The sequence below is a fragment of the Taurulus bubalis genome (assembly GCF_910589615.1).
Source record: "Taurulus bubalis genome assembly, chromosome: 11".
NCBI classification, from domain to species: domain Eukaryota; kingdom Metazoa; phylum Chordata; class Actinopteri; order Perciformes; family Cottidae; genus Taurulus; species Taurulus bubalis.
Window position 1 is genome coordinate 11,308,427 of NC_136599.1, and position 14,025 is coordinate 11,322,451.

Consider the following 14,025-nt stretch of genomic DNA (forward strand, 5'->3'; position numbering starts at 1 on the left):
TCAGCAAAGCCTCCAACGCATCATGACAGCCCTACAACCACAAAAACCTTGTTAGATTCGATATGGAAATGTTTACTGGTTGAGTTATTTGAGCTGCTTTATGGTAACACGTTGACTTTGGCTTCATTTCCTCTTATAGTTCAAACACGCCCCAATGCTGTATGTGTAAAAATAATACTCATTATAGCAAAATCTAACTATCATTTTTTCTTCTTCTTGTGACCTTATTAACACCCTTGAAAAGTATTAAAATAGTAACCCCTCACTTTGCAAACAAAACTGACCTTGCACATTTAAAAGAGGCGACAAAATACGGAAATGAACAAAGTGTTGTTTTTACACCAAATATAGACTTGCAACACACACACACACACAAGTGTGTCTCTGTGTGTGTGTTGAAACCTATTTGGCACAGAGAAAGAACCATTATTATCCCATTGGACTTGTTTATGTCTAATACGGACTTTGTGTCAACAATTTAGTATTTAGCTTTGTAGATGTTTGACTTTTTCCAGCAACAAGTCGTTAACTTTGTCGTTAACGGTGGTTCATCAGAGCTCTTTGTTATTGCTGACAGGGTCTCGACTGATAATGAGCTAAAAGCAAAGTATAACTGCAATGTTGGTTGTAATTCTCTGTAGCTTTGTCACAATGCATAACCTTTCTCTCATTACTCTAGCCCAACCAATAAATCAGCTGATGTATTGATTTGTGCAGGTTTACATGTATTGGTATGGATGTCTGCCGATAATTAAAAAGGAGAATTAAGCTAGAGAGACAAAGATAAGTTTAACAGAAGTTTGAAACATTGCCACTATCACATAGTTTGTCCATCAGATAGTGCTGGCTAGGGATGGGTATCGTTTGGGTTTTTTCCGATACCGGTGCTAAACCGATACTTTTAAAACGATACCGGTGCCTGAACCAATACTTTTTTATTGCCAAGGCAATTTTTTTTCTTCAAATTGAACAATATTATTAACTGTTTAAAGTATACTATAGATATAAATAAATAAGTACATACAAAACACACTTCAAACTACAGCTTCAAACCTTTTAACTTCAAACTATAAAAATATATATTTAAAAAAAGAACAGATACCAGTCCAATCAGGTGGCCTGATGGGACCATGTGCAACAGAACTCAGACACTGTTGGATCCTAAAACTGCTGCTTTACTGGACTACACGTCATCATTAATATCAACTGGAGAGATTTGTTCCATCAAGCCGAGGACGGACATTCAAAAGCTCGTGCTCGTGTCTCCAGCGATCTCTGTGTGCGCGCGCTGTGTGTGTGAGCGCTGGAAGCCCCGCCCCCTCAAGCCCCGCTCTGCATGCAGGCAGACAGAGAGCAGAGCAGCGAGTGTGCTCTGATCCGCGCTATTTTAATAATTGTTTTTAACGTGCGGGCACCGCGCTACCTTTTTAGTATCTATATACCGTGCAACTTTACAGAGTAGTGTAAAAAAAAAAGTATTTAAATCGGCTCAGGCACCGGAAGGAAGCACCGAAATCTGCGTTGCTTTTCGGTCCGGTAGGTACCGGACGTGTTGGTACCCAACCCTAGTGCTGGCTAGTTTTTCATCTGTGAAATGTTCTGCTCCGTACACAAGTCTTTAAAAAAACAAATATAAAGGATTGTTAGCGAAAATGATGTTAATGTAAACGAAGAAAGTCCAAATACTCAATGACCAATGTTGATATCAGATGGGCTCTACTACAAGCAGGCATTTGTTTGTTATTTATAATTTTTTCTGAGGCATTATATGTCTTTATTTGATAGCAGACGTAATGTATGTGAATAGTTTACTGCCAAATCACAACTGTATTAAATTACTGCTAATGCAAACCCTACATTTCCTGCTGCTTTGCATAAAGGTCTTTCAGCTGTGTGTTATTTGTATTATCTGTGTAATTTTAACTATACCTCATGTTCACGGACTTCAAAACAATACATCAACTGGAGGGTTACCTTCTGGTGCACTTTGGCAGCGTCTGTCATGGTCCCGTTTCCACAGTTGGTTGAGAGAGTCACACAGCATGAGTCAGGCACAGAGTTTCCATCCTTCCCAAAGTCTTTCCAGTCAGAGGAACTGTTTACACCACAGCATTTCAACTGCAAATGAGTGGGAAAACAATGAATATGGACATGCCCTCCATGTGCAGTAAAAGGCAATAGCTTGTGTCAACAGATGGTGCAAAGGATAACAGTGTCATGTCATGCAGCGCCGACCAACAGGATGCAGCAGTGTTATGTGAAGGTGTTGTCAGCAAACAGTGAATAGGAGAATTTATGCTGAACTCACATCCTCCTGCAGTTTATCCAAGGTGTTTTTGAACTCATCTGTGCCGTTCTTGTACCCGGAAATCATGTCAGTGAGACTATCCTGGACGACATTTGACAGCTACATGGGAGACACAACATGGAAGTTAAATCCCACCTTCTGCGTGGTCTTACATTCTGTCACACACAAACAAAACAGTGAAATTATACACTCACTTTGTTTCTGAAGACGTAGCCAACGATTACTGCTGCGATCTCAACAAGAATGATCAGTAAGAGAAGAATGGCAAACTGGGGGAAAACAGAAATTTAATGGGACTTACATCAATGTAATTACTATTTTAAGCTACATAATACAAGTTTTACAGACATTATGCATTCATCTGTACTGCAAAGTTAATTCAATATTTCAACAGATACCACCACAACGTGAATTACCGTGGTGACCATGCAGTAGTTCTCTTTCCAGGCACCACAGCAGCCAAAGAAGGCGATGAAGAAAATCACGACGCCGAGTGCAATGATAACAACGGGAGCTGCTGAAGCCGACGCATCGTGGATCGTCAAGGTTTTGTGAATTCCCACTTGAACCAGGATTCCCACGACAATCAAAGCTAAGCCACAAAGCTGCAGGTAAAAGAGGGTGGTTAAATCAAGTTGGAATTTTGGGATCTCAAACGTTTTTTGTTTGTTTTTGGCCGACAGGTGATCTGGTAACACAATGGAATTAAAGAGAGGCCGTTATAATAGTTGTATTAGTAACTGAATACCTCACTTTGAAATGTAACTGCTGCTAAATATTTACTGTAATGTTGAAATTGTATTTATTAGACTAAATTATCTGATTCTCATCAACATTTGAATTAATTTGCTTTGAACTTAAAAAAAGGCGAGAAAAGTTTTCAAAAAAATGGATCTTTTAAAGAAATGTGGTGTTGTAGTATTTTGGTGATGATATCACAATGAAAAATCCTCTGAGGACCAAAAATCATTTTCCTCATTGATCACTATTGCAATAGAGACGTCCATAAGATTTGTACAGGACATCTCTACCTATAAACGTAGTAAAGTATTACTCTTTGTATTGTATATTTTAAGCTATGGGATTTATCATTTTCCAAAGACACTGAAAAGTTTTTTTTTTTTTTATGACGTCACTGCTGTGCAACAGCATGCTGGCTGGGCCAGTTGCATGATGGAAACATCACTACTGTGCAAATTCAGTGGACCGTACTTCCCCAGAAGTAAAACCAATATTGGGCTACAGTACTCAGTTCTTATTATACACACATGGTTCACATTGACAATGCCATGAGGTCAAATGTTTATTATGTCCACCTTTTTAGTTTCATATGTTAGCGTGGTGACATTTGTATGTAGCAATGACTGAAGGCAATGTCATTTTTTGTCACAAACAAATTTGCCTCAATTAAAATTTGGACCTGATAATGGCGCTAAATAAAAGATCACAGAATCATTAAAGTCGTTATGTTAAACCTTCTGTGAACCATGAATGTCAGTATTAAATGTCATGACAAATCATCCAATATTTTAGTTTTGACCGAAGTGGTCGACTGAATGACCAACATTGCCATCAGTGGAGCCATACTGCTTAAAATACCTACCGGAAATGTTAAAGGTGTGAAATAAAACCACACAAAATTTGGAGAGATGGTTAAGGGTCAAAGTAAATAATTTCTGTTCTATTAGGGATATTCAATTTCAACATTAGGAATTCAGTTGTGGCTAAATGGAACAATTACATATTTACTTGCTTATAAGATTCAAACGTTGCTTCCATATGAAGACATCCCTCAAACAAAATGAGTAAATGCTAATTCTAGAAAGAGGAGAGGAAGTTGCAACATTCTTCAGTTCCTGGCAGATGTGAAATGATCAGATGATAAATGGTGTTGTGGTGAAATGTGTCACTGCTCTGTGTCACTGCTTTGGGTGGGGTGAGAAGAACTTATCATTTGATCTTTTACAAACAGTGCGTGGGGGAACTGTTTGACTGGGATCAGCTGGGATCAACTGGCTCTAAAGCAAACCTCATGGTGAACTGACTGCACGTTGTTTACTTTTACAGCAGGATGTCCACTCAGGTCAGATACAACTGTGTCGTGGGATTCAATTTGAGGACAGGAAGGGAAGAAATATATGCATAATATCATGTATTAAATATATTTGTATTGCCAAATGATTCATTGAGAAAGTAACAGGCTGATTAATCGATCAGGAAAGTATTCAGCAGTTGCTGCCCCTCAACTCTATGCTAACTCTGACCGCTGCAGAAAAACAGCAACTCATTTGATGATGAATCATCATCAAATTAGGGTGCGTGGAAGAGGACGTCACTGGTCAAGTGATACATAAAGACAGAATAAAGAGGGAAAAATGCTGAACGCAAGGCAAGAGGTAGAGTGAATATATTAATCAGTTTGGAAAATCAAGTGACTCTCACTTTGGACTCATTGTTGGTGAATTCACTATAATGAACATAACGAACTGAGCTCCAACTCCAACTTTATTTTCACTAATGAAATCATCACCTTATTTTATTATGTGTGAAAATATTGAACGCATATCCCTGTTATCAATATTATTTTATTGGCTTAACAATTATTTCAGTTTGCGGATGAATAATGAACATGTGGTTATAACCTTGATAAGGCTGATGTCATTCAAAAAAATCTGACTTTTTTATGACTTAAGATATGAGCCATCACGCAAAAACAAAACAGACTGGCAGGAAGCAGCACAGGATACAGAACTAAATAATGCAGTTTATTGTTATTGTAGAACTCTTTCTTTATTAACTGAGTCAATTCTGGATGGCAGTTTTTTCTAACCAGCTTTTAAAAAGCAGCATAAGTCGCCTCGCTGTAAACAAATTTACAGAAACCCCAGGATCAGCAAAACTGGTGGACAATGAAGAACCTGTTAGATTTAAAAGCGGACCCGAATCACAGGCCATAAACACATTATTGTTCTTTCTTTAACACCGCGAGATAGGGCATTTGGCCTTGGTGGAGGTCTTCGTTCGTTCGCCGAGTGTCCTTCTAGTTTAATGTAAAATTACTGGAAATGCTCATCACAAAATTATATATTTAGATTGAGAGTAGCCTTTATGTCAGGTGATTGTCTGCCAAGTTAGTTGTGTGTTTCCCATGTTAAGCCCTCGCCTCAGCTGAGGACCTCTCCTTGTTGGCAACACCAGTGTAAATATTTGAGCTTGAGTCAAATAAAGTGGCTAATGTTTGACGTAGGAAAACATAAAAGAATGAAAATACCAGGCAAACAGAGCAAAGACCCAATATAAAAATGAGAATACAATAGAATAGAGAATGACGGAAAAAATATATACATTTATCCAAGTTATGTTTTGTCATTAAGCTTGACTTTCATTTCTTGATGAAATTATGCAGAGCTGAAACATTCGTTGAATAATTTTCCAACATTTTACAGACTAATCTAATTGAGAAATAAACAAAAATGAATCAGAGATAACAAGTTGCTTTAACCCCTCCTCCTTACCATTCATAAGCAGTATACACATTTAATACGCAATTTTAAAAAAACATACTATATTGTAGTTGTGAGCTGATAACAAATATATTTGTACGTGTTTATTAAGACAGTATTTGTCTTTAATAACTTCTTCTATTAAATATGAATATATGAATGATATTGATACAATATATATGACATGATTGTATGATGTCATTAACTGTTATATCATTCGCCGCCAGTATATTTGTCTACTACAAACACATAAATACACACTTATATCGATTTACAACTACAATACAGTGTGTTAGAAAATGACTGCTGCTGTTTTGTTTTTGTTTGTTTTTGGCATCTTCAAATGTCTTGTTTTGTCCAACCACTGTTGGACAAAACACCACCAACAAGAAAAAAGTTGTATAAAAGTGTTACCATCAGCAATGAAACTAACTTTTGTGTGAAGTATTATAAATGTGCACCGAGTAATGCAACTAAATAAAATGTTCCTCATTCGGTACTTCCTATGTGAAATGATTATCAGAGTTTTGCTCAGTGTTACGGAGTTGACGATGACACATTTTCAGTAGTACTGTTGCGGTGAAGGAGCGGAGCAAAAACTGTTGATCTGGACAGGTCACATGATGCCGTTCGTTACACTTTTCAACCTGGTCATAAGATTCACATTCCATCATCACTACCTCTCTCGCTGTAGAGCTCACAAACACAAAACGAGGAAACACACAACGAGGAAACTGCACAACGGTTACAGCCAGGAAACGCTCAATATTTGAGACGTATGCCCTCATGTTCATGTTCCTTCTATGCTTTCATAAATTTGATACTAACCAATGATGTGAGCCAGTTAGTGCTCAGGTAGAATAAATCAAAAGGTTGTGTGTTTGCTCGTCAGCTGATTTTACAGATGAATATGTTACAGATGAATATGTCAAAGTAGGGCAACAAGACCAGAGTTCATGCTCAAAGTCACAAGGGCTGGAAAAAGGAGAACTCCCACACAACTAGTCTATATTTCAGCCAGCCAAAAAAGATATGCTGATGTTTCCTGATAACTCAAATCAACACCAGACAACATAAAGTGGCCTTACTTCCTGTTTTGCTCTTTTGTGGCTACAGCCAGCACAAGCTCCCTTCACTTCCCACTAACTATATGTTTAGGTGCCATCTGCATCCAGTTTGCTGCCTTAGTTAGTAAACATTTAAAGAGGCGGTTAAGCTGATACTCACCCAAAAAATTAAGTTGAAAAAGAAAAGCAGGAACTTGACACATTTCGTTCCCCCCTCGACAGCCATGGCTGATACGGACCTGTTTCCTGGATCAAAACATAAACATATATACTCAAACACACATTCACTCTTTCCAGGCAGAGCGTCATGAACATTACATCCACTGTATGTGCAGAAGCAGACTGGAAGATATGAGTCATTTCATTTCTGGTTGATAGTTGAGCTACAAAAGGCCTTAAATCGTGAACTGGACGGCTGTGACAAACCAAACGAGACATTTTAGTTTATATGAAGCCACACCAGTAGGTCAGTGAACCATACATCTTATAATTGTTTGACTGAATTTAATTACAACCAAGGCGATGGCACTCAGTAAATCAGCCCTTAAATAGGGGCAGGGCGGTCCTCTAAATACAATTAAACGATATGTTCAGGCCTTTACGACACATTGTCTGGGCCCCTGAACTGAAGGGATTGAAAGTGCCGATTTGAGGAAGGAGCGCAGCCCTGCCCCGGACCGTTAATCACCGAAAATACACCGAAACAATAGCAACAATATCTGCTTTGTCACAGGCCAAATAATGACATCACCCTGAGACACGTTCTCTTATTTAATTTGTGGAGTTTGATATTTAAGTTAAGTCTCACACAAACACAAAAGATAGAAACGTGTCATCCCCGAGGGTGAAACTGAAAAATCCTCTTTTTTGACGATCGCGCGTTTTGTTGAATAGTGTTAAAAGCCGAAACGGTAACCACAGCGAATGAAACAGTCTTTACGAGGCGTACCTTGGAGAAGAAGTCTGTAAAATCCTGCGATGAGAGGCGAAGACGACGACAAAGTGTTGAAACCTTAACTTGTGTCGTTTATAGTCCCTCCTCCCTTGGCTCCTTCACTTCCCACCTCCTCTACTTCTCCATTTATTGACCAAAACGCTTTATGCCGCCTTCAAGGTCTCCTCGTTAAACACACAATTCTCCGTCTGCTCGCTGGTACTATTGAAAAGAAGTCATTCGCAGTGGTGGAAGAAATAACCAGACATTTTACTTAAGTAAAACAAACAATCCTATTACATAGTAACTATAAGTAAAGGTACATTTACTCAAGTAGTGTAGGCTACTTGAGAACAATTGTGAGGTATTTGCTCTTGAGTAATTCCGATTTCTGCTACTTTAACTACATTTCAGAGGCAAATATTTCTATGATAGTGTATTATTAATCTGGAGATTAACTAAAATTGTCACACAAATGGAGTGGAGTAAGTATAATATTTTACTCTGAAATGTACTGAAGAAAGTACTACAATTAAGTAAAATTGTACTCAAGTAGGCTGACATTAGGAGTAAATAGATTGTAACTCTACCACAGCACAACACTCACCTGTTCATAAACCTGTAAATTAAAATAAATATAAATAAATAAATTGCTAATGCCTGATAGATCACTTAAGCTAATGCTCAGAACACATTTTTTGTTGGCTGTATGTTTAGTCTTTCAGTAATCACATAGTTATATGTGTTTATTGTTAATAGACACTGGTATACGCAACAGGAAGGAAGGCATTGTAAAATATATTAATCAGATAAGCTCCCTAGTCTCTCATCTCCTAAAACAGAGGCATTATTCATCGAGATTCAAATGCTGTTACATTCACATGAAATTAAACATTGTGTCGCACCTGTCAAAGGCCTGAAAGAAACGAAGTTTCTTAAGTATTTCCTCTTCAACACATTGAGTCACATCCTCAGACTGATGAATAACCGTCTCCTTTAGCAATATGCTCAAAGATTTAAAATGCAGGAACCTTTCTAAACAGGCTTTTTTTTTGGTGCTCATTTTGACAAAGTAAGTATCCTCATTTTTAATATGTATTTAAAACTGGACAAAGTGAAGTTTTTTGCTCAAAGTTATGTTCATGTGGTAAAAATCAAAAGTCTGTGAATACTACGAAATAATTCTGTATTTAAAGCTCACATATGAATGAATATATACTTTATTAATCCCCAAGGGGAAATTTTTTTGTCGTCATCATCAGTAGCGCCTTACAATTGACAAGTGAAGATACAACGCACAAGATAAAAGATCAATGTATAAAGAAGCAACAGGGATGAAAGATATGTACAAATTAAAATAAAGTCATATATATATATATATATATATATATATATATATATATATATATATATATATATATATATGTATATATATATATTTAATTATACACAATAAAATAAAATAGAATACAACTAACTGGAGAATATATATATATTTACAGCCGCAGAGTGTATTCAAATTAAGTAAATTAGATAAACAGTAAACAGTAGAAAGTGCAAAATGCAAGTATGTATGGTACAGTGATGAATTAGTCCACAGAGAAACTAGCAAGCGATGACTTGTTATAAAGCCATATTGCTGGAATGTTCTCCTGTAACGGTCCTTATTGCAGCGGAGCGTGAGGAATCTGTTAGAGAAAGTGCTCCGCTGACCCTGCAGCAGGTGGTAGAGAGGGTGGTCCAGGTTGTCCAATATGGACAAAAGTTTCTTCAGCGTCCTCCTCTCCACTACCTGTTCCAGAAACTCCTGCTTGCAGCCGATGATGGAGCCGGCCTTCTTAACCAGTTTGTTAAGTCTGTTGATGTCACCGGCTCCAATGCTGCTCCCCCAGCAGACAATGGCGAAGTACAGGGCGCTGGCCACAACCGACTAGTAGAACATCTCCAGCATCTTGCTGCTGAAAAGGAATCCTCCTCACCAGGATATTCCTCGAGTGTTCAAGAATTGACAGAACAGGTTATATTACAGTTAAGGTTATTTATTTAGCAATTACACACATACATGAAATGCATACCTACAAGGCCTTGGACTCAGCTCCCCTGATGGTCTGCTCTGCATACAGTCTGCACACAGCCAGCACACCCCCAGAATGAGAGTGGGCCTCGTTCTCTAAGAACAATGGATATTTATTCCATTTCTGTGAGACTCCCCCTTATCTGACTTCCATATTTGTCTCAGTCTTAGTAGCGAAAAAGGAAGCTGAGTCCGTCTGTAATTCAGACATCTAGCTGACATCAGCAGCAAAGACAGTCTGTCTGTATCTAATCTGTTTAGCCAAGGTCAAAAGCGACTGAGAACTTGACCAGTTACGATTTCTCAGCTTCGCTCAGCTTCGAGACACCTTCTTTAGTATAAGTGGGACATGAAACTTTAGTCAAAGTAAAGTAGTACAACATATAAATCATTAAATTCTCTTCACTGCACACATTGAAGGATCGAAGCTTCTTCAGGAAAAAGAGTCGACTCATTCCCTTCTTGTACACAGCGTTGACGTTGGGCTTCCAGTTCAGTCGGCTGTCGATGGCAACACCCAGGTACCTTTACTCCTCCACTATGTCCACGTCCTCTCCCAGAACACTCAGAGGACTAGGAGCTGTTGTCTTCCTCCTGAAGTCGACCACCATCTCTCTGGTCTTAGCGACGTTCAGAAGCAGGTGATTCTCACCGGCCCACTTCACAAAGTCACTCACCACTGCCCTGTACTCCTCCTCCCTACTATCCCTAATACACCCGACCACTGCAGAGTCATCAGAGAACTTCTGCAGATGGCATGACTCCGTGTTGTACTGGAAGTCAGTGGTGTACAGGGTGAACAGGAAGGGAGACAGAACAGTTCCCTGTGGGGCTCCAACATCACTGACCACCGTCCCAGACAGCACACGGCCCATTCTGACAAACTGTGGTCTGCCTGTGAGGTAGTCAGTGATCCAGGAGATGGTGGACGAGTCTACCCCCACCACCCGCAGCTTCTCACCCAGTAGCAGTGGGTGGATGGTGTTAAATGCACTGGAGAAGTCAAAGAAAGTGACTCTCACAGAGACACCTGTTCCATCCAGGTGCGACTGGGCTCGTTGCAGCAGGTAGATGATGGCGTTGTCCACTCCCACATGAGGCTGGTAAGCAAATTATAGAGTGTCCAGCGACGATTTCACCTGCGGTCGGAGATGGGCCAAGACCAGCCTCTCCAGCACCTTCATCACATGGGAGTTGAGGGCTACCGGTCGGTAGTCATTGAGGACTGATGGAATCGACTTCTTCGGGACAGGGACCAGGCACGACGTCTTCCACAGCACCGGGACCTCCTCCTGCCTCAGGCTGAGGTTGTAGAGGTGCTGCAGGACACCAGACAGCTGGGTGGCACAGGTATTTAGGACCCTGGGGCTGATGCCATCAGGTCCTTCAGCTTTGCCTTGGTGGAGTTTTTCCAGCTGTCTTCTCACCTGGTCAATCTTCACAGAGAGAGGGGGGAGGGTGGAGCAGGGGCGTCTCTAGGATTTTGACACATCTGGGGCTTAGCCCAGATGAGTGAAGCAGCGAAATTTTTAGACATAGAAACACTCTCCACATACCCTACAGCTACCTGCTCTTCTAGACTGAATTGAGGCATTTCATGGTTACCAGTTAATACCAAATAGGCTAGCAATTTTCACAAACTTCCCTCAATAGCCCAGGCACAAAAATGCCCCATTCATCATGTTGAACATACCAACAGCAACCATTCAGCAACAGTACACATTGAGATGTTTAATGAACCATGCATCTTGTCATGTACAGTATTTACATTGTTTTACTTTGTACATTTAATGCTCTTTACATACTCGTATGTATTTATTCTTTACATATTCTTTAACATTATGTAACATAACATACTCTTTAACATAACATTTGTAACTCTTACAGGTCTGTTTCTTGTACTTAACTTTTACTAATGTACTCTTTACATCTTTTTCCTTGTTCATTTATCTTTAGTTTTATTTTAAACATTTGTCTTGTACAGTATATCTGTCTTAACTTGCACTCTACACTTGACTTTACTTCTTTCTTCAGTCATCATGTACAATTAAGTCTCCGCATTAACTCTTAGTCTACAGTCTCTTATTTGCGCCGCCACCTGAACACCAAGCATGCCAGTGCAAGTCAGAAGCCCCTTACATTTTTTAGATCAAAATTGGAAGAGTTACAAAACAGTTAAAAACAATTGCAGTCTCATTCACGTAAGTCTCTCACTTTCTCCCTCTCCCTCTCTATCTCTCTTGCTGCGCTGCATGTGAAAATCCTCATGGACTCCTCCTTTTTTATTTATATCTGTTTCTGAGCCTATGCATGTGCCACTCTTTGTTCTTTACGTGGCTTATTGTGTTTAAGTAAATAAATGTGAAATGCAATCTGCTTCAGCCTGTGCGTGTGTTCTCGCCATCCAGGGAGCAGTGCGACTGAGCTGTGCATTTGAGCTGTGCGACTCCGCCGAAGGCGCTTAAAGTTGAGAATATTTCAACTTGTAAGCGCGCCGAAAAAACGCTAGAAAAACGCGTCGCGCGGCATTTAAAGACCGGGAGAAGAAATCGACCGGGAGCCGTACCATAGGAAAACAATGGTTTTGCTAGCGACGCGTTTTTGAGAGTCGCGTGTGGTATGAACGGCCCCTTAATGCTCTTTAAAAGTGACGCCTTGTGTAACTGAAATGTATACAGCGGACTAAATCTATCTATAATGAGCAAACAGTTCTCGCATTGGTCCGATTTTATGTGGCTATAAATAGGCTCTGTTGCGTTTTTTTTAAGGTGTGGGGGATTGGGGGTGCGTGAACCCGGTCGGAATGTAGAAGGGGGTGCGTGGCCTAAAAAGTTTGGGAACCGCTGTACTACACAAAGACAGCAGCTTGCTGTTGTCAAGTGCGCCTGCTGCCTGACTCCGCTGTTTTGGGTGAATGACGTCACGTGCGCCCCGGGTGTTTTAGCCTAGGGACGCCACTGGGGTGGAGGAGCCCATTGTTGTTGAGGGCTCATTGGGAGAGCCATCGGGTGTTGAGGGCTCAATGGAAGAGCCATTGGGTGTTGAGGGCTCAGCGAAAGTACAGCTCAACAGGGTGGGCAGAGAGGGGGGGAGGGGGTTTAAACAAATGATCGACCAAGAAAAGTTGATGAACTATTGAATTACTGAATTTGCAGTGTTTTCTTTCTGATTCTTTGTGCTATGATGTATAATAGCAGTGGGTACATCTGACTCATGCTGCATTTCTTCTCACATTCATGCTGATAAGATAAATTCAGTGGACCGAATTGTTGACCTAAGTTTGGCCTCACTGCACCATGTATGCTTATTGTAGCACAAGTGTCAAAAGCAAACACCTCAGTGAGCCACATCTCTGAGAAAACCATAATAATATCAGCTTCCCGTAAATGTTCACTGCATATACATGTCACACTCACTGAATTTGAAATAACATTTTAATTTGGCTGGTTTATGAAAAAGTACATAGCAGAAGGGTTCTGTTTAATCTTCCTGTCGCAGTGGGACCACAATGATAACGCAGCAAAAATGCGGTGTCATGTGGTTAAGCCATTAGTTCACCACAGGCCTGTAGCTCAGTCAGGGCAGTGGTGAAGTAACAAGACTCAGAGTCTACAACCGGGCTTGCAGCTTTGTGAGGCTGTAGTTAGCACAGCTGTACTTTGAGCTATAGGCTAACATGCTCACAATGACAATGCTACACTACTGATGTTGAGTATGTATTATGTTCAACATGTTCGTCATCTTAGTCTAGCACATTAGCATCACAAAAGTTAGGGACCAGTGGGAATTCTTTCCAAAATTTTGAGGGTCAATCAATCAAGTTGTTGATGTTGTGGCTTTGTTTAAAGTGTATTTGATTAGCTGCAAATCATATTCATTGTTCAACCCTGTCCTGTGTCAATGTGTAGACAGTTTCAGCCTGTATGGACATTTCAGTCACAGCACCTGAGGACACTGTATACACAGCGTATGCATGGGCAATGTTTTGCTACTCTGGCAACCTTTGTGTTTGCATGTTTGTTTCTCTTCTCTTATTTTATTTAGTGTCGGTGGTGGGGGTTTGTGTGTATGTATCTCTCGTACATGTAGCTACTAGAATTTCAAAATAAAATGATATGAAACGCACGTTGGTTTGTATT

The 14,025-nt window shown here is 40.0% G+C and overlaps 1 protein-coding gene across 1 annotated transcript in view; it reads right to left on the reverse strand.

Annotated features, from left to right (window-relative positions):
* The window catches only part of cd63 (CD63 molecule), an 8,646-nt gene extending 731 nt beyond the window's left edge, over positions 1 to 7,915 (reverse strand). The window contains exons 1-7 of the mRNA XM_079226596.1: positions 7,828 to 7,915; positions 7,039 to 7,124; positions 2,725 to 2,913; positions 2,503 to 2,577; positions 2,309 to 2,407; positions 1,975 to 2,118; positions 1 to 31 (exon numbers count right to left, since the gene is read on the reverse strand). The exon at positions 1 to 31 is cut by the window's left edge and continues 53 nt beyond it. Coding sequence (XP_079082722.1) covers positions 1 to 31; positions 1,975 to 2,118; positions 2,309 to 2,407; positions 2,503 to 2,577; positions 2,725 to 2,913; positions 7,039 to 7,104 — 604 coding nt within the window. The 5' untranslated portion in view covers positions 7,105 to 7,124; positions 7,828 to 7,915. The remainder of the gene's footprint in view (positions 32 to 1,974; positions 2,119 to 2,308; positions 2,408 to 2,502; positions 2,578 to 2,724; positions 2,914 to 7,038; positions 7,125 to 7,827) is intronic.
* Positions 7,916 to 14,025: the final 6,110 nt, after the last annotated feature.